General features: G+C 42.1%; 1 protein-coding gene across 3 annotated transcripts; it reads right to left on the reverse strand.

Moving 5' to 3' along the window:
* Positions 1-1183: 1183 nt before the first annotated feature.
* On the reverse strand, positions 1184-20264 carry LOC106568816 (septin-2B). Of its 3 annotated transcripts, none has more exons than XM_045693867.2 (13): positions 19989-20264; positions 19057-19096; positions 18016-18130; positions 10114-10200; positions 9694-9817; positions 9274-9408; positions 9057-9174; positions 8715-8816; positions 7741-7886; positions 7295-7378; positions 5982-6042; positions 5656-5753; positions 1184-2585 (listed from the first exon to the last, which is right to left on the reverse strand). In XM_045693867.2, exons 2-12 carry the CDS (start codon positions 19078-19080, stop codon positions 5667-5669), a joined length of 1083 nt encoding a protein of 360 aa, XP_045549823.1. In that variant the 5' UTR covers positions 19081-19096; positions 19989-20264; the 3' UTR covers positions 1184-2585; positions 5656-5666. The 3 variants fall into 3 exon arrangements, with proteins under 3 accessions (XP_045549823.1, XP_013994962.1, XP_045549822.1); XM_014139487.3 differs by having other exon boundaries at positions 2348-2585; positions 7262-7378; XM_045693866.2 differs by lacking the exon at positions 19989-20264 and adding an exon at positions 19242-19265 and having other exon boundaries at positions 2348-2585; positions 7262-7378.
* Between the last annotated feature and the right edge of the window lie 1452 nt (positions 20265-21716).

The following is a 21716-nucleotide window of genomic DNA, read 5'->3' on the forward strand; positions in this document are numbered from 1 at the left end:
TCTAGCATTGTCTTGCATTAGGAGGAACCCAGGGCCAACCGCACCAGCATATGGTCTCACAAGGGGTCTGAGGATCTCATCTCGGTACCTAATGGCAGTCAGGCTACCTCTGGCAAGCACATAGAGGGCTGTGCGGCCCCCCAAAGAAATGCCACCCCACACCATGACTGACCCACCGCCAAACCGGTCATGCTGGAGGATGTTGCAGGCAGCAGAACGTTCTCCACGGCGTCTCCAGACTCTGTCACGTCTGCTCAGTGTGAACCTGCTTTCATCTGTGAAGAGCACAGGGCGCCAGTGGCGAATTTGCCAATCTTGGTGTTCTCTGGCAAATGCCAAACGTCCTGCACGGTGTTGGGCTGTAAGCACAACCCCCACCTGTGGACGTCGGGCCCTCATACCACCCTCATGGAGTCTGTTTCTGACCGTTTGAGCAGACACATGCACATTTGTGGCCTGCTGGAGGTCATTTTGCAGGGCTCTGGCAGTGCTGCTCCTCCTTGCACAAAGGCGGAGGTAGCGGTCCTGCTGCTGGGTTGTTGCCCCCCTACGGCCTCCTCCACGTCTCCTGATGTACTGGCTTGTCTCCTGGTAGCGCCTCCATGCTCTGGAAACTACGCTGACAGACACAGCAAACCTTCTTGCCACAGCTTGCATTGATGTGCCATTGATGTACCTGAGCCACTTGTGTGGGTTGTAGACTCCGTCTCATGCTACCACTAGAGTGAAAGCACCGGCAGCATTCAAAAGTGACCAAAACATCAGCCAGGAAGTATAGGAACTGAGAAGTGGTCTGTGGTCCCCACCTGCAGAACCACTCCTTTATTGGGGGTGTCTTGCTTATTGCCTATAATTTCCACCTGTTGTTTATTCCATTTGCACAACAGCATGTGAAATTTATTGTCAATCAGTGTTGCTTCCTAAGTGGACAGTTTGATTTCACAGAAGTGTGATTGACTTGGAGTTACATTGTGTTGTTTAAGTGTTCCCTTTATTTTTTTGAGCAGTGTATTTTACCAGACTGAAGATATTGGAATCTGGATTAAAGATTAGATCATGAAGGATTTATCGCATGGCTAAACATGAGCCACTTATATTACTTATTGGATCAGGATTTTTGTTTTTGTAAAATGACAAATGAAGCAAACTAGAATCTAGCTTTAATAAAAACTTTATTACAAGATAGCATACGTCAAGGGTTTTATTTGATAGTCATTGGATAAAACAGCAGAAACGGGAATGTTAATAACTCTGACCTGACTTGCGTAGGATAGTGACACAGTCGAACCAGGTCATCACAATGGCCAGGCCAGCGGTCATAGCAACTAACCGGGCCTGTCCAACATCCAAACGTCAGTCACTTTTCAGTCTTAACCCATTGACACTCAGCCATAAAGAATAGAAGGATATGGATATCATATTACACCAAGTACAGCATGGGCTTTACAGCACGAACTCCACATCACTCTGGATGCACTTAATTCAACAATATCACTGGGGGCCACGAGGAAAAGCAAAGTCATTTTCAATGCATAAGCCTGGTCCGAACATCATAGTAATTCAATTTACTTTTAGTTCGCTAAGACTTTTGCCTAAAACATCAATTCACTTTGCAATATGTTAAAACCTGGGGGCTGTCATAAAGCGTCTCCGAGTAGGAGTGCTGATCTAGGATTGGGTCCCCCCGTCTATATAACCATATTCATTATGATCTAAAAGGCTAAACTGATCCTAGATTGCCACTCCTAGTCAGACACTTTACAGGCCCAGTATTCATAGAGGCACATACAGTAAAAAAAACACCAAGGTATGTCTCCTTCATTGGTTCAGGGCTACAGGATGACTGGGAAGGTCACAGTGTCATGTATTTCAGTCATAACCAGTCGTTTCAACACAACGACACTTCAGACTGGGTTAAGAGCTGCATGCGAGGGAGTAGGAGAAAGAACACAGTCAATGAATCCTAGCAATAAGGAAGCATCTTTATGCTGCTTTTCAAAGACTATCGTTTAAAGATATGCCAATGTTAAAATGACAACCACTAGATTTTTTTTTTATTACAGTTTTAGCTGTATGGCTCCACGAAAGACAAGAGAGCTGCTAACTTTCACAGTAAGTTGGCCTTTCCCACTCGTAACGCGGAGCCACAGTAAGTAACAAGCTCAACCGTTCATGAGTGGTTTTAGCGGAGGCCGAGTGCAAAGACTTGGCTATGACAGTACTGAGGAGCAGCAGCAGCTTTTGGCTTTCTCAACCTCAAAAAAATATAATAAAGAACAATGGTGAAAAGAGTTATTCTTCATTTGGTGACTAACTAGCATGGTCTATTCCAATAGAATGGAACAAATGAATCATGAGCAATATGGAATATTAGAAAGAAAATGTGTGTAAATATAAAAATGTAATACTGCTTAGATACAAAAAAATAAAGATTTCAAAATGATCCCAAGTAGGACTGAAATAAACTAAATATAGTGGCAAGCAGTATGAGACAAGGACCAGTTATCTTGCCCTTGTTTTCGCTCCCTTCTCTTCTGCAATCCCTCCATCCATCTCTGGTCAAGCTCAAAAAACAGCTGGAAAACCTGCAGGGAAAGACAAAAGTGATACATAAGGACTTGTACTTCCTAATGTTGGATTTATACGAATTCAGACTAAAAAGGGACCAATAATTCTGATTGAGTACATCTGATGCCATCGGAAAGTATTCAGACCACTTGACTTTTTCCACAATTTGGTTAGGTTACAGCCTTATTCAAAAATGTATTAAATAGTTCCCCCCCATCATTCTACACACAATACCCAATAATGACAAAGCAAAAACAGGCTTAGAGATGTTTGCTAAATCATATTAAAAAAAAACTGAACACATTTACGTAAGTATTCAGACCCTTTAGTCAGTACTTTGGTTTTAGCACCTTTGGCAGCGATTACAGCCTTGATTCTTCTTGGGTATGACGCTACAAGCTTGGCACACCTGTATTTGGGGAGTTTCTCCAGTTATTCTCTGCAGATCCTCTCAATCTCTGTCAGGTTGGATGGGTAGCGTTGCTGCACAGGTATTTTCAAGTCTCTCCTGATATGTTCGATTGGGTTCAAGTCCGGGCTCTGGCTGGGCCACTCAAAGACATTCAGAGACTTGTCCTGAAGCCACTCCTGCGTTGTATTGGCTGTGTGCTTAGGGTCGTGGTCTTGTTGGAAGGTGAACCTTCCCCCAGTCTGAGGTCCTGAGCAGGTTTTCATCAAGGATCCCTCTGTACATTGCTGCATTGATTTTTCCCTCGATCCTGACTAGTCTCCCCACCCCTGCCGCTGAAAGAAATCCCCACAGCATGATGCTGCCACCACCAAGCTTCACCGTAGGGTTGGTGCCAGGTTTCCTCCAGACGTGACGCTTGGCATTCAGGCCAAAGAGCTCAATCTTGGTTTCATCAGAATCAGAGCATCTCCTGTTTCTCATGGTCTGAAAGTCATCAGGTGCCTTTTGGCAAACTCCAATCGGGCTGTGATGTGCCTTTTACTGAGTGGCTTCCGTCTGGCCACTACCATAAAGGCCTGATGGAGAGGAACTTTAGAGCTCTGTCAGTGACCATCGGGTTGTTGGTCACCTCCCTGACCAAGGCCCTTCTCCACCGATTGCGCAGTTTGGATGGGCGGCCAGCTCTAGGAAGAGTCTTGGTGGTTCCAAACTTCTACCATTTAAGAATGATGGAGGCCACTGTGTTCTTGGGGACCTTCAATGCTGCAGACATTTTTTGGTACCCTTCCCCATATTTGTGCCTTGACACAATCCTGTCTCAGAGCTCTAGGGACAATTCCTTCCACCTCATGGCTTAGTTTATGCTCTGACATGCACTGTCAACTGTGGAACCTTATATAGACAGACAGGTGTGTGCCTTTTCAAATCATGACCAATCCATTGAATTTACCACAGGTGGACTCCAAACAAGTTGTAGAAGCATCTCAAGGATGATCAATGGAAACAGGATGCAACAGAGCTCAATTTAGAGTCTCGTAGCAAACGGTTTAAATACTTATGTAAATAAGGCATCTTTTTTACTTTTAGTACATTTGCAAACATTTCAAAAAACTTTTTTAATCCATTTTAGAATAAGGCTGTAACGTAACAAAATGTGGAAAAAGGGGTCTGAATACTTTCCTTAGGCAATGAACAAAAATAAAACTCAACATGTAGCGTCGGTCCCATGTTTCAGGAGTGAAATAAAAGTTGCCAGACATTTTCCATATGTACATATGCTTCTAAGGAGCATTTCTAATCAGTAATAAAGCCATTTTGTGAGGAAAACCAAATTCTGTTTGGCTGGGCCTGGCTCCCAAGTGAGTGGGCCTATGCCAGGCGCACCCATGGCTTGCACCTGCCCAGTCAAGTCTAGTAAAAGCTGCAAGAGCAAATGTTAACCCCCCAAAAATAAAAACACTACCCTCCTGCGACCAAAAAATAAGAAAATCCCAAAGAAGAAGAAAAGTTTGATAACCACCCCAGCCCCCCCCCCCCCCCCCAGTAAATTGCGATCTGTGCAGTTGTGTCACACCATGATGCCACAGATCTCTCAAGTTGAGGGAGCGTGCAATTGGCATGCTGACTGCAGGAATGTTCAGAGCTGTTGCCAGAGAATTGAATGTTCATTTCTCTACCATAAGCTGCTTCCAATGTCATTTTAGAGAATTTGACAGTATGTCCAACCGGCCTCACAACCACAGACCACGTGTATGGCGTTGTGTGGGTGAGCAGTTTGCTGATGTCAACGTTGTGAACAGTGTCCCATGGTGGCAGTGGGTTATGGTATGGGCAGGCATAAGCTACAGAGAACGAACACAATTGCCTTTTATCGATGGCAATTTGAATGCACAGAGATACTGTGATGAGATCCTGAGGCCCTTTGTCGTGCCATTCATCCACCACCATCACCTCATGTTTCAGCATGATAATGCACAGTCCCATGTGGCAAGGATCTCTACACAATTCCTGGAAGCTGAAAATGTCCCAGTTCTTCCATGGCCTGCATACTCACCAGACATGTCACCCATTGAGAATGTTTGGGATGCTCTGGATGGACATGTATGACAGCATGTTCCAGTTCCCGCCAATATCCAGCAACTTCACACAGCCATTGAAGAGGAGTGGATCAACATTCCACAATCAACAGCCTGATCAACTCTATGCAAAGGAGATGTGTCGCGCTGCATGAGGCAAATGGTGGTCACACTGTAGTTTTCTGATCCACGCCCCAACTTTTTGTTTTTGTTTTTAAAAGGTATGTGACCAACAGTTACATATCTATATTCTCAGTCATGTGAAATCCATAGATTAGTGCCTAATTAATTGATTTCAATTATTTCCTTTTATGAACTCAGTAAAATCTTTGACATTTTTGCATATTGCGTTTATATTTTTGTTCAGTATAGTAATAAAAAAATATATACCACCTATCAGACACTTTTATCCAAAGAGACTTACCGTAGAGCGAGTTCAAATCATTTTTGTGTGTATTTTGATTACTACAGGTGTTGAACCCACAACCATGTCATTGCACACGCTTACCAACTGAACCATACAGGTCCACAATATACATTTTGAGTTTTCATAACACGGGTTTGCTGTGTTTAGTGTCAAAATGGACGTGTTGTTCTTACCGTGGTGAGTGTCACACATGCTGGCCGTCTCCCGCTCCATCAGGCTTAATCTGCATCTGGGCCTGCATCTTGGTAATCATCTCCTGCATTCTCCTCAGCTGCACAGAACAAATAAACATAACATTAATACCAAAACTCAGAACACTGACTACCTGGCTAAACACCCCCTCCACATGGAATAAACTTACTGCAGTCCAAGTAAGAGTGAGGCTATAAGAGGTAATGTGAGTGGGCTATTCAAAATAGTGATATTTGAATGGAAGCATACTGTATAAGGGTAGTGTGAGTGGTAGGTGGTGAGGGATATGAATGCTTAGCTATCCTACCTCAGCCTCCTTCTCCTGCAGGATCATGTCCTTGTCCATTTCCTCCGGCTCCGGTCCCTTCCTGTAACACGGACACAGGTTTGTTGAGTTAGGCTCTTTAGGCTGAAGGCACAATCATTGGGGAGACCTGCAATAAATATCCACTGGAAATCTCATACATTTCAAGTTATTATATAGTTTGTGCATTCAGAAGAAAATACAGTATGCAAAAGCATATCATTGTCATTCATAAAATCAGCAGAAAGGTGGAGGAGTGAAAACTCATGTGCATATGGGGTCTCCGGAAGACAGTTTGGTAAATCCCCACGTCTGGTGGTTGCGTATGTGGTGCAGTTTCTAGCTTTCTAGTATTTAAGCAGACGTGACGAAAGCAACACTTTGAAAGTAGAAAGAGCCAGAGGTAAATTAGTGATAGAGAGAAAGAACAGATTGGGGGGGTAGAAAAGTAGAAAGCTAGGTGCTAATGTGAAAGAGGGCAAGCTGCAGAAGCAAGAAGAGAGCAGCAAGGTTGGGAGACGGGGAGGATAATGGTACCTCCCCCATTGAAAACAGTACCTCCAACAGTCCACTCAGAGGATTGGACAGACCAGACCATCATTGGGCTGAAGGTGAGCCAATAGGAAGGCAGTAAAATCTCTCCCTTCTCCTGGATTGGCTATAGAGGAAGGTCTCAAAGAATCCAAAAGGGTCCACACTCCTAGAGTTAAATGATACCCATACTACTACTACAAATACAACCTATAACCAAACTATATACTGGTTAAAACCCATAGCCCACTACAAAATAAAAACAAAGATTAAAAAAAAAAATTGCTCACGGACTATACATGCCTAACTCAAACCCACTACCAAGGTCAAATTGCTGTATAATGTACATCCAAAATTATAAATAGTTTTTCCAACTTAAAATGTTTTTTTTAAATTTTTTTAACAAAGTAATATTAATGAACACATGGAGATTTACTTTCAAAGCTGACTATCACCTAATCACTTCTTGATAGACATTAACACAAGACAAGTGGAACTGGCTGACTCTTTGAGACATTGTATTAGTTACCCATCAATTGTCTTAGCCAGATAAGTCAATCAAATCCAACAAAGCCACATATGAGTCTTGTGTTACAAATGTCTCAACACTGTATCAACCTGCTCTGTTATATTCAGCTGTGTATGTGGCATTAAGCCTTTCTGTGTCTTTGGTTGTATATTATATTACTGCGTATGGGAAGTTTTGGGGGCAGGTAGGGTACAGAAAGGCAAGCAGACAGACCGGTACGTACGCAGGAGACAGAACGTAACCATGAGAGGACAACCTGCCGCCTCGTTTGAGGCGCTCCGAACGGAAATTCTCGTAGTGTAGGTCCTGGGTCACCTCCTGCAGGTCCTGCATGTGGGTGCTGTAGATGGATAGGTGTCAATCGATCAATCAAGCACTAAACCAACCACTCAACTCAAGATCATCATAAGCGAAACACCAAGCAGTATGTGAGACGGGACAGCCACTGCTCATGACTGACATTTAATGGATTGACAAAATATTATACAACTGACACAGCTTTTGTAGTATAAGCCAAATCAACCATAAACACTAAAAAAAAAAAATAAAAAAAAAATTCTAAAAAATATATAAAATCGCCATTAGCCACTATTTCAGGTCGGGATTCTCAAGCTGCTATTCAAGTCTAATATATGAAGAAACCAGAGCGAGCCCCTCCCGGGATATGACCCAGTGCAGGCCCTCGCTCTCCCACCCACTCACATGAGCATGGTGCGTAGCTTGAGGAAGTCGTTGTGCTCGGGGTTCTCCACCTCCACCACGCCCCAGGGATACAGGCGACCCCGCACCTTCTTCCCCTTGGCCTCGATCTGCTGGTTGGAGCCAACCACCGCAAAGGGAATACTGGCCTAGAAGGAGGAGAGAGAGCAGGTGCTGACGGTCAAAACAGATAGCATGTTTGCGATGGTGGTGATTGCATACCATTCTGAGCTTATTTGTAAAGTTGCATGTTTGTTTTTTTAAGTTGGAACTTCCTTTGCTAGGAACTTTCAGGAACAGTAGTAAAAGTCTCAAAGAAACCATGATCGATTTCAATTCTGGCCGCCAAAATGATTGACAGCCTTGATAAAAGATGACAGGGGGAGTTTAGCATGTCTTGGGGGTATAATCATTGACCCTCTAACTTTCTCATTTATAATTATTCACCATTCATTCAAGATTATTCGTAATCATAGTAGGATCAAAATTAAGGTAGAAGTGTTTAGAAACGTTCTATTCTTAATTACAATTGATGTGACCACAAAATGACAAGACTATTTATCATTAATTTCTATTCGGCACAAAATAACTCTGAAACACAACCAAAAAGAACTGCGAAGAGTCACAAGCTTGATGTAGTCAAGTGCTAGGAATATTGGACCAAATAAACTTTTGACTACTTTATTTATAAGAATCTTTAGGGGTGTCAATTGACACCAACCTTTTTGAGAGAAAATATTACTTATTAAACAAAACCTCTTTCTCTGAACAATTGTACTAGTATAAAATATAATTTCAGAATTTTTGATGTGCATACAACATAGAGCAGTATTAAAATGATTTATTTGATAGTTATTATTGCTCATCTTTATCAAGGATTCCAATACTTTCAGACCCCACTGTATGCTGAAATGACAATTGGGGTTCAGAATCCTTAGGTAGGCAGGACCGAGTCTAGAAAAGGAGGTGGGGATTACTTTGAGAATCCTTGTCTGCTCCTTGAAGTCTTCGTCCTCGTCAGACTCCGCGTCGGGGAGGTGGTATATCTTGATGCCGTGCTCATCAATCTCATCCAGAATCTACAGCCACACACAGGAATATAGAGGATATATACATAATTTGGGCTATTTACTTACGCTGCGTTTTACTATTAAATTGAATATACAGTACTTTATTAATTCACAGAGGGATTATTTACATACAGGCAGTCAGTCCATGGGTGCAGCTGTATCATATGAAAGGAAGACCACTACATCACTTGCGCGAGACGTTCTCCCATTATATACTTTTGAGAATCAGGTTGAGCTAACGTCTCCTACCCTGCGCTTGAGCCTCTCCCTCTCTCTCAGGGTGAGCGTGTCGGCCTTGGCGATGACAGGGACCACGTTGACTTTGTTGTGGATGGCCTTCATGAACTGTACATCCAGAGGCTTCAGCCTGAGAGAGAGAGAAAGGAAGAGCGCGTAAAAACTGGAAAGTCCACAGGGGGGGGGTACTCGGTTAATTAAAAAGTACATGTTGAAAATGTGTGTATACCCATGGCCTAACGGGGAGATGAAGTAGAAGCAGCAGTGAACGCGGTTGTCCACGATGTGCCGTCGGTTCAGACCGCTCTCGTCGTGGAGATAGCGCTCAAACTGGTCGTCGATGTAGGCGATGATGGTGCTGAAACTGGAGGAGAAACGAGAAGCAGCAGCCATTAGAAAAGCCAACCCATATAACACCGTGTGACATGAGTAGAGCAATGGGAACTGATATTTTAGATATAGGGGTGTCGAGTTTCTGCCACGTCCAGAAACTCATGCAAAACTAAGCTTAAACTTTTAAAAAGTAAACTATCCCTTCAAATTTTAGAAAAATGTATTTTTAAAACTATAAAAATGTTAGTTCAACTATATTCCAACAATAACAACCATTTCCATGTTGGACAAAAAGAGGTCATGGGCAGTGGCCTACCAGTCCTGGCTGTTGATGGCGTCGCCGTATCCGGGTGTGTCCACCACGGTGAGGCGGAGCTTCACCCCTCTCTCCTCGATCTCAACCGTAGATGCCTCGATCTGAACTGTGCGCTCAATCTTCTCTGTGGGACAAAAGTAAAAGGAGACCAGGGGGAGAGGAAAAGTTTTTTGGGTTTTAGATTTGAGATACTCTTGAGGCCACTGATTAAATGAGGGGCGATTTGGTGTAATTTGTTTAAAATGACTCCCATTAGGTTACGCAGGAAGAAATTAGGTTTTGATAGTTATTAGAAAGTTTGGCCTTTGTGTGTGTGTATATATATATATATATATATATATATATATATATATATATATATATATATATATATATATATGTGTGTGTGTGTGTGTGTGTGTGTGTGTGTATAACCATTACCTGCTGCTCCGGGGATCACTCTCTCTGGGTAGAGATCCGTAAGGAACAGACTGTTGATGAGGGTGGACTTCCCCAGACCAGATTCACCTAAACAGAACGCACAGAATCATCAATATAAAAAAAAAAACATCATCCCATCATAAAAAAAAAAGAGACAAAATCAAATAGTCTGTTCTATCGTGCCTGTAAGGCAATATACCCAATATATCTGTTCATAACCGATTACTTTTGAGTCTACGAACCACAAATACTACAAGAATCTACAATTAGGTGTGTGCAGGGTGAACTTTTTCCACAAAATACCCAATATAACCAGGTAGTTGGGCAATGGGCACAGTACATTTGCAGCCAAGCATCTTCCTACACATTAGGCCTTTCATAGCGTGGAAAATGCATTAAGCTCACAGTAAAACAGGACAAACATTTTCCTTAGTCCTAAATGCAACAGGCTCAAGTGAAGGGTCGCTGCTTCCCCAATCAAAAGCCCTGGATTAACACAGAGGTACGTGCTAAACTAAAGGACAGAGCTACCGCACACAAAAGGTCAATTTAGGAACAAGGTGAACAATATTAGGAACAAGGTTAAAAACCTATTACACCGGTTCCGACGCTCAATGCATGTAGCAGTGGCTACAGTCCATTACGGATTACAAATGTAGACCTAGCCGTGATTTATTCAACGATGCCTCTACCAGACAAACTCAATGAATTTTATGCACGCTTTGACAACAAACAAAAAAAACACCAAACCGCGCACGAGGGCCCCCGCCGTCCTAGAGGACTTGGTGATCTCGCTCTCCGAGGGCAACATGACTAAGGTTTAACACTCCCAAAGCTATGGGGCCAGACAATATTCCAGGGCACCTACTCAGAGCATTCGTAGTCCAGCTGGCAGGCATCTTCAAACTCTCCTACCACCCCAACAGATCTACAGACGATACGATCTCAAATTGTACTCCACACTGCGCTCTCCCACCTAGAGAAGAGGAATACCTATGTGAGAATGCTGTTCATTGACTACAGCTTAGCGTGCAACACCATAGTGCCCTCCAAGCTCGGGACCCTGAGACTGAACACCTCCATCTGCAACTGGATCCTGGACTTCCTGACGGGCTGTCCCCTGGTGGTGAGAGTAGGCTCACCCTCAACATGGGGGGGCCCCCCGGGGTGTTTAACCACAACTTTGTGGCCACGCACGACTCCAAATCTATCATCAAGTTTGCTGATGACACGATGGTAGTAGGCCTGATCAACAACGATAAGACAGCCTTCAGGGAGGAGGTGAGAGAACTGGCAGTGTGGTGCCAGGGCAACAGGATGATGACTACAAAAAACAGGGGGGTGCACACCCCCATCTACAGGCCGCAGTGGAGGGTCAAGAGCTTCAAGTTCCTGTGTCCACATCACTGAGGACTTAACATGGTCCTCTCACACCAGAACAGTCGTGAAGGCACGGCAACGCATCTTCTCCCTCAGGAGGCTGAAACGATTTGGCATGGCCCATCAGATGGCACGGCAACTCCACCGTCTGCAACAGAAAGACCCTATAGAGGGCGGTGCGGACAGCCCAGCGCATCACTGGGGGTGAGCTCCCAACCAGTCAGGATATACATGCCAGGCGCTGTCTGAGAAAGGTCTGGAAAATTGCCAAAGACTACTGCCACCTGAGACATGGACTGTTCTCCATGCTTCCGTCTGGCAGGCAGTCCTGGTTAATCAAGACTCAGAGAAACAGACCCGTAAACAGCTTCCATCCCCTGGCCATAAGACTGTTAAAGTGCTAACAACTACTGATCTCCCTCTCCCACAGCCTATCCACACACACAAAACTCCTCTACACAAGACGCCTTCGTCCAATGACTGTGTAATGTAATGGAACTGAGAGTCACGATGAAAGGCTAGAGAGAGTGTTTATGAGACCCGTGTTAATTTTCTATAGTGCCTGCTACCAGAAGTTGGTTATTATTAGTGGTTGTGCATGGTTCAGGCAAAACAAAATGTAACTTTCATAGACTAGACTTGAAAGCCAGATCAGTGATTGCAAAAAAGCAGGTTAACTTCTCTAGGCTTGGGGGCGCTATTTTCACATCCGGATGAAAAGTGTGCCCAAAGTAAACAGCCTGCTACTCAGGCCCAGAAGCTACAGTGGGGGAAAAAAGTATTTAATCCCCTGCTGATTTTGTACATTTGCCCACTTACAAAGAAATGATCAGTCTATAATTTTAATAGTAGGTTTATTTGAACAGTTAGAGACAGAATAACAACAACAAAAATCCAGAAAAACACATGTCAAAAATGTTATAAAATTATTTGCATTTTAATGAGGGAAATAAGTATTTGACCCCTCTGCAAAACATGACTTAGTACTTGGTGGCAAAACCCTTGTTGGCAATCACAGAGGTCAGACGTTTCTTGTAGTTGGCCACCAGGTTTGCAGACATCTCAGGAGGGATTTTGTCTCACTCCTCTTTACAGGTCTTCTCCAAGTCATTAAGGTTTCGAGGCTGACGTTTGGCAACTCCAACCTTAATCCCATAGAAAATCTGCGGAGGGAGCTGAAGGTCTAGAGACTGGCTAGGCCACTCCAGGACCTTAATGTGCTTCTTCTTGAGCCACTCCTTTGTTGCCTTGGCCGTGTGTTTTGGGTCATTGTCATGCAGGAATACCCATCCACGACCCATTTTCAATGCCCTGGCTGAGGGAAGGAGGTTCTCACCCAAGATTTGACGGTACATGGCCCCGTCCATCGTCCCTTTGATGCGGTGAAGTTGTCCTGTCCCCTTAGCAGAAAAACACCCCCAAAGCATAATGTTTCCACCTCCATGTTTGACGGTGGAGATGGTGTTCTTGGGGTCATAGGCAGCATTCCTCCTCCTCCAAAAACGGCGAGTTGAGTTGATGTCAAAGAGCTCCATTTTGGTCTCATCTGACCACAACATTATCACCCAGTTGTCCTCTGAATCATTCAGATGTTCTTTGGCAAACTTCAGACGGGCATGTATATGTATTCTTGAGCAGGGGGACCTTGCGGGCGCTGCAGGATTTCAGTCCTTCACGGCGTAGTGTGTTACCAATTGTTTTCTTGGTGACTATTGTCCCAGCTGCCTTGAGATCATTGACAAGATCCTCCCGTGTAGTTCTGGCCTGATTCCTCACCGTTCTCATGATCATTACAACTCCACGAGGTGAGATCTTGCATGTAGCCCCAGGCCAAGGGATATTGACAATTCTTTTGTGTTTCTTCCATTTGCGAATAATCGCACCAAATGTTGTCACCTTCTCACCAAGCTGCTTGGCGATGGTCTTGTAGCCCATTCCAGCCTTGTGTAGGTCTACAATCTTGTCCCTGACATCCTTGGAGAGCTCTTTGGTCTTGGCCATGGTGGAGAGTTTGGAATCTGTTGATTGATTGCTTCTGTGGACAGGTGTCTTTTTTACAGGTAACAAGCAGTGGTTAGGAGCACTCCCTTTAAGAGTGTGCTCCTAATCTCAGCTCGTTACCTGTATAAAAGACACCTGGGAGCCAGAAATCTTTCTGATTGAGAGGGGGTCAAATACTTATTTCCCTCGTTAAAATGCAAATCAATTTATAACATTTCTGACATGCGTTTTTCTGGATATTTTTGTTGTTATTCTGTCTCTCACTGTTCAAATAAACCTACCATTAAAATTATAGACTAATCCTTTCTTTGTCAGTGGGCAAACGTACAAAATCAGCAGGGGATCAAATACTTTCTTCCCCCACCGTAGGATATGCATATAATTGGTAGATTTGGATAGAAAACACTCTAAAGTTTCTAAAACTGTTTGAATGATGTGAGTATAACAGAATTTATTTGGCAGGCGAAACCCCGGGGACAAACCATCCAGGATTTTTTTTTTTTTTTTTTTTTTTTAGGTCACTCTTTTCAAATGGGTTTTCATTGGGAATCTAGAATTCTAAGGCAGTTGCTTGCAGTTCCTATCGCTTCCACTGGATGTCAAAGGTCTTTAGAAATTGGTTGATTTTTTTCCTTTGTGTAATGAAGAAGTAGCCCTGTTCAGAACGAGGGTCAAGTGAAGTGTACCGTTTGATAGAGGCGCGTGACCTGAAAAGCACGCTCCACTTTGTTTTCCTCCGGTATTGAACGCAGTTTATCCAGTCTTAAATTTTATCGATTATTTACTTTAAAAAAATTGTTGTATTAGGAAAGTTGTTTGAAATGTTTGGACAAAGATTACAGTTAACTTATGAAATATTTTGTAGTCATGTTGCGCGAGTTGGAACCGGTGTTTTTCTGGATCAAATGTGCTAAATAAATGGACATTTTGGATATATAACGACGGAGTTAAATCGAACAAAAAGGACCATTTGTGATGTTTGGGACATATTGGAGTGCGAAAAGAAGCTCGTCAAAGGCATGAATTATATCGTTATTTCTGAGTTTTGTGTCGCGCCTGGCGGGATGAAATATGATTGTCTGTGTTTGATGGGGTGCTGTCCTCAGATAATAGCATGGTTTGCTTTCGCCGTAAAGCCTTTTTGAAATCTGACACGGTGGCTAGATTAAAAAGAAGCTCAGCTTTAATTTGGTGTGTTGCACTTGTATTAAAGTTATATTTTGTTTTATAATATTTTTTGAATTTGGCGCTCTCCAATTCACCGGATGTTGTCAAATCAATCCCGGGATTTGATTAACGGGATTTCTGCCGTAAGAAGTTAAATACTTATGGTAATATATACATGTAAATAGGGCTGGGCTGAAATTTTTTTAACTTATTGGCGATTTCACAATGTAGATTATTTTTTTGGTGTGTTTTTTTTTTATGTTCTCTCTAAATAGGCCAAAGCTTTGTTACACAATTAAAGATCAATACACTGCATTTCAAGCAGCTGGAATAATCTAATGAATTTAGGGCTTGTAAAATTATATCTAGGCTAAATATAAGCCTTCAACCTTAAGACCCACAAAAAAATTATTAAATAAATATTAAATAGTTTAAATATTCCTCAACCAGTCCAGTACTCCTGCACATTGAATAAGGTACTGGCACTGAAATTTACAGTGCCTTTGGAAAGTATTCAGACCCCTTGACTTTTTACACATTTTGTTACAGGCTTAAATAAAAATCCTCAGCAATCTACACACAATACCCCATAATGACAAAGCGAACGCAATTTTTTTTAAAGGTTTGCAAATGTATTAAAAATAAAAAATAAATACTTTTACATAAAGTTCTCAGACCCTTTGCCATGAGACTTGAAATGGAGCTCAGGTGCATCCTGTTTCCATTGATCATCCTAGAGATGTTTCTACAACTTGGAGTCCACCTCTGGTAAATTCAATTGATTGGTCATAATTTGGAAAGGCACACACCTGTCTGTATAAGGTCCCACAGTTGACAGTGCATGTCAGAGCATAAACCAAGCCATGAGGTCAAAGGAATTGTCCCTAGAGCTCCGAGACAGGACTGTGTCGAGGCACAGTTCTGGGGAAGGGTAGCAAAAGATGTCTGCAGCATTGAAGGTCCCCAAGAACACAGTGGCCTCAATCATTCTTAAAATTGAATAAATTTGGAACCACCAAGACTCTTCCTTGAGCTGGCCGCCCGGCCAAACTGAGCAATCAGGGGAGAAAGGCCTTGATCAGGGAGGTGACCAGGAACGCGATGAGCTTTAGAGTTTCTCTATGGAGATGGGAGAACCTTCCAGAAGGACAACCATCTCTGCAGCACTCCGCCAATCAGGCCTTTATGGTAGAGCGGCCAGATGGAAGCTAATCCTCAGTAAAAGGAACATGACAGCCCGCTTGGAGTTTGACAAAAGGCACCTAAAGACTCTCAGACCATGAGAAACAAGATTCTCTGAGCTGATGAAACCAAGATTGAGCTCTTTGGCCTGAATGCCAAGCGTCTTGTCTGGAAGAAACCTGGCACCATCCCTACGGTGAAGCATGGGAGGCAACATCATGCTGTGGGGATGTTTTTCAGCTATAGGGACTGGGAGACTAGTCAGGATCAAGGGAAAGATGAACGGAGCAAAGTGCTGAGAGATCCTTGATGAAAACTTGCTCCAGAGCGCTCAGGACCTCAGAATGGGGCAAAGGTTCACCTTCCAACAGGACAATGACCCTAAGCACACAGCCAAGACAACGCAGGAGTGGCTTCAGGACAAGTCTCTGAATGTCCTTGAGTGGCTCAGCCAGAGCCCGGACTTGAACCTGATCAAACATCTCTGGAGAGACCTGAAAATAGCTGTGAAGCAATGCTCCCCATCCAACCTGACAGAGCTTGAGAGGATCGGCAGAGAAGAATTGGAGAAACTCCCCAAATACAGGTGTGCCAAGCTTGTAGCGTCATACCCAAGAAGACTCGAGGCTGTAATCGCTGCCAACGGTGCTTCAACAAAAGTACTGAGTAAAGGGTCTGAATACTTATGTAAATGTGATTTCACTATTTTTAATAAATTAGCAAACATTTCTAAACCTGTTTTTGATTTGTCATTATGGGGTATTGTGTGTAGATTGAGAAAAAAAACAATTAAAAAACATATTACAAAAAATAAGGCTGTAAAGGAAAATAAAAAAAAGGAAAAAGTGAAATGGTCTGAATACTTTCCAAATGCACTGTATATACTTGCATTCTCGTGTATTTAACTGTCATCGTAGTTCTTGTGTGGTTTTTATTCGTATTTGTTATTCTGTTCTCTATTCAGCAGCAGCAGCAGAGGCCTGTCCAGTGCTGAGCTGCCCCTCAGGCACACATTCCCCTCTGGTTTATTTTAAGGCAGAGGGATGAGTGTACAATAGGGCCCCCCTCCTCCCCCACACAGACATGGAGGGAGAAGAGAGAAAGGACAACCATTTCACACAGTTAAACCAGAGGACCCAGAGACGCCCAGCCTTCATCCGTTTATTTAGAGGCTGGACTCACAACAGTGACCTAAACATGGGGCCTCTGACATGATCCTACACATATCCCACTCTCTCAGACACAAACACTCTGGCACACATGTATGCTGGACTTACATAAACTCAAGTTAAAAACTCTAAAGGAAGTGAAGCGATTTGGAACAGTGGTTACTGACAAATTTTTAGGGAGGGTGGGAAATGTAATTTGTGAGGAGAGGCTGCATTTGTCAACTAGCTAACTGTCCGGGCACATGGTGAAATAAGTCACATTCCATTCTGTCGACAGCATGAAGTGATAGCTTAAATGCTTAGAACAAACAAGGCCTAATACCAGTTGTTTCTGTTACAGAAATATAAAATGTTAGCCTTTTTTCTTTGCCTATCCTCCCAACTCAAAATGAATCAAGGAAATGCATAGTCGGTTGTCACAAAACCAGTATTGCGATATTCGGAAGTATTGTGGCAAAGAAACAAAACATGAAGCTGATTTAATTTCTTGAGGAAAACAGTCCTAATATTAGAAACAAACAGCATTATTTTGTCACCTAGAGTCACATATTTATTTTGCAAGCTATAGAACTCACAATTATCCATAAAGTAGGTTTTTATAGGACCATAGAGTTTAGTCTAATTCCTGTTTTATTTTTTTGCCATGGAAAACCTGGTATCATAGTATTGTGATAATGGTATCGTGATAACTCTATTAATGTGCATTGCTTGCTGTTATATTCCTAAGATGGTTATGATCTGACAAAGCTGTGTGAACATTATCATTTTGGCACACATTCCCCTTTGAGAGCCAAAACTCATCTCTACTGAAAGTGAGGAAAAAACTGCAGCAAGAAAATGGCTGACACTCACCGACAAGCAAAGACACAAAGTGGTTTTGTGCAAAGCGCAAACAACTGGTGTAGACGTTCTGTCTAAGGCTAGATACTACATACGAACAATACAATACTCTCAAAACAAAAACACCAGACATTACTTAAGTTCCAAATATCATGACACTCACCAACTACCATGAGGGTGAACTCAAAGCCCTTTTTGACCGACTTGCGGTGCACCTGGTTGGGCAGATTGGCAAAGCCCACATACCCCGGGGTCTCTGGGTTGGTGAACTGACCCTGCTGTAATACATGAGACAACAACATGAGCATCTGAGTCATTCAACTCAGGAATACCATAATTTTAACTTTGGCATGGCCATGTAAATCAAAGCAGCAAAGATTAAAACCAGCAATTAGGCCTCTACTCAAAAGAAACAGCTGTCCACGAATGACCTTTGGGTGAGGTGACTTTGTCTTGTCTCTGCCATCTCTTTGCAAAAACATTATTTCCTGCATTCCAGTGTTTATGACCCTAACAGGCCTGTACGTAACCAGGGAGAATGTGCAGTCTAACCAAAGTGTTTCAAAGTTATACCTAAACCCATCTTTTCAGCTTATAAAACAGATGTAAGGAAGGAGCATATATTACATTACATCTAGAGCGGCAGATAGCCTAGTGGCCAGTAACCGAAAAGTTGCTGGTTCAAATACCCGAGCAGACAGTGAAAAATATATATCAATGTGCCCTTGAGCAAGGCACTTAACCCTAATTTACTCCAGGGGTGCCGTACTACTATGGCTGCCCCTGCAAAACAACATTTTACTGCACATGTGGTGTATGTGACAAAATATTTGTTTTCTCTATAATATAGCTAGTGTTCTCATTTCAACCCAGGTCAAGGCACAACAGTGAGTCATGAAGAAAGCAGCTGCCTGGAAGCTGGCAGCATCTGCTAGCGTGACCATGCATTCTGTAATTAAGTCTGTCTCTGGTAAAATGACTATACACAATATTTGCATCCTCTATGCTCAATTGTTTTTTTACTCAATGTCTGCAATGGTTTAATTCTAATAAATCCTGATTTTCCAAAGCAGATTCACATCCGGTTTATATAGGCCTAATCAAAATAAGCTCCCTCTGACATTATTGGACAGCCTGAGAGTATTACTTAGATTAAATAAACTGAGAGGAAGCAGCATCCTGTTATACTGGGTCGGGAACGTACCTTAATTTTTTCAGCCTGAGACATTTTGCACTCTTTCAACCTGCCAGAGAACAGAGAAAATTACATGTCAACTGTAATGAAGTACTCCTGTTTTTTAGCAGAGCATGCAAATACTATATCAATAGGCCTAGCTATAACTTGAAGAGAATGACGAGTGCACACTAACAAAATGGAGGATACCCTACCAACATGATTTAGAGGACCGTGAGACAGGAAGTTTGCTTTCGGCTCAATAACGACTTTCCGAAAGAATATCTAACCACAAATAACTGACAGCCTTCCCTTCCAAAGACGTTGTTACGCGCTTTCACTTCACAGATGCATGTACACAAGTTGGTTTTAACTTGAACTCAACTTTCCATTCTGTTCATTTATTTAGTTAGCTAGTGATTTTTCTATTACAGTACACCTAAAAAAAGTTTGAAGCGATAAAACTTCCTACAGTTAGTTAGCGCATGAACTGCTCTCTGAACTTTTATTTCTTCAACGCCGAGCAGTGGAAGTCTGGAAAAAACTAACGTTAAGTGTTGAAAGCGCTGTCCCAAAGAATGAAATACAACTAAATATTGCAGTTACCTTAAATATGCCTAGTTAATTTAACGCTAATAATATCACAAAACATGATCTTATCAACACCTTCAAGCTAGCTAGCAAACAAGTATTTCAAACCGGGCTGTGTAGACAAACTGTAAATTGACTACTGTTTCACAGGGTTCAAATGGTAGCTAGCCAACACTGACTATTAAACCGGTGAGGTGTCTAAACGCAAGAGTTGAAAACTAGCCAACTAATTAGCAAGTAGCTAGCTACTTTGCTAAAAGCTAGCTTGGCTAACAAGCTATTTGGGATGCGGTAGAAAGTTAAAGCAACGTATCTTATTCAACGAGACAGTTAAAAATGTCATGAAGATGGCTAATAAATACAATATTTACCGTTTCGATTGTCACTGAAAGAAAACCGTGTGGGTTGGGTGCATAAATACAGTCATTGGTTTGGAGGCCGGACTGGCGAACGACACCTCAAATTCCGGATCTTCTTCAGCACAGGGACCAGAATGCATTGGGCGTTGACTGTCCTCAAATTAGTCCTCTAATAATGAATTGATTTTTCTTATCAATAAACTGAACACATGTAATTCTACTACCAACGATTTTCTCATCACCGTCATCGCCAACTATCATCATACAGCACTTCACAAACAATCTAAACTCATCATGAGGCTTGCATAGCGACATCCATCCCCACCACATTGCGACAAAAGCTTTTACTGGCCCCCCTCTTGACAGCAGAGAGATAAACACATTTTTATCGTTGAGAGTTAATTTCGTGCAATTCTACACATTTTGCCATGCGGTGTAGAGAAAATGTTTCCATTTTAAAGCATGTTTGCCGAAATTCTATACATTTTGCCATGGGGTGGAAAGAAGATTTAGCAAATTTATAACTAATTTCACATAATTATATTCATTTTGCCATGCAACTTGGTCTCATACACTAGATGTTACATAGTAAAATAAATCCAGGTCTCATACAGTAGACATTACATAGTAAATGTAAATCCAGAACATACACATTAATATAACATGTTTATTTTGATATGGTTACATAAGACAGGTTACTGAAGGCAAAAACAAAAGGAAGATGGGAGGGGGTGTGTGTGTAACACGGACAACGTTTGCATTTTAGCAACTTTGCAACTACTTGCTACTTTTCAACTACTTAATGTTAGCTAACCCTTCCCCTTTTAGCTAACCCTAACCTAACTCCTAAGCTTAACCCTAACACCTAGCCTTGCTAACGTTAGCCAGCTAGCTAACTTTAGCAACAAATTTGAATTGTAACATCATACGGTTTGCAAATTCTTAACTTATTTTTTGCTTTGCTAATTCGCAACATATTGTATGAAATTGCAATTCATAACATATTGTATGAATTGCAACTTGTAACATATCTTACAGAATGGATGACAGACATCCACAAATTATTACAAACCATACGAAACATAACAAAGTGTAATTAAAGGAGTATTCTGGTTTTACTTACAAAATAATACGAAATGCTCTGAGAACAGGTTGTGCCATAGGACAGAGAGGAAAATTTGCTTTGTTACAGCTAATGTCCTGCAATTCTACACATTTTGCCATTGGATGGTGAAAAATGTTAGCAGTTTTTAATATGATATCTGAGTGAGACTGACAAACATAATCAATGGGGGCCCTCCAGACGGTAATTTAACCATGATAACCAAATTTCAAAATTTTACCTTGTGTATTTTACTATTCTAACTCGCAACAGTAAATTGGAACCACGACTGAGTTCCAATTTTTTTAAATAAAATTTGTTCTGGGCCTTCAAAATGGGGTGCGGACTGCCAGTTGCCCATCTGAGGTAGAAAGCAATTTCAAGTAAAATCAAGTCCAATTTTATTGGTCACATACACGTGTTTAGCAGATGTTATTGCGGGTGTAGCGAAATGCTTGTGTTTCTAGCTCCAACAGTGCAGTAATATCTAACAAGAAATATCTAACAATTTCACAACAATACACACAAATCTAAAGTAAATGAACAGGATTAAGAATATATAAAAAAATATATATATATATTTACCCTTTATTTAACCAGGTAGGCCAGTTGAGAACAAGTTCTCATTTACAACTGCG

This window comes from Salmo salar, chromosome 14 (genome assembly GCF_965601325.2).
Source record: "Salmo salar chromosome 14, fSalSal1, whole genome shotgun sequence".
Classification (NCBI taxonomy): Eukaryota; Metazoa; Chordata; class Actinopteri; order Salmoniformes; family Salmonidae; genus Salmo; species Salmo salar.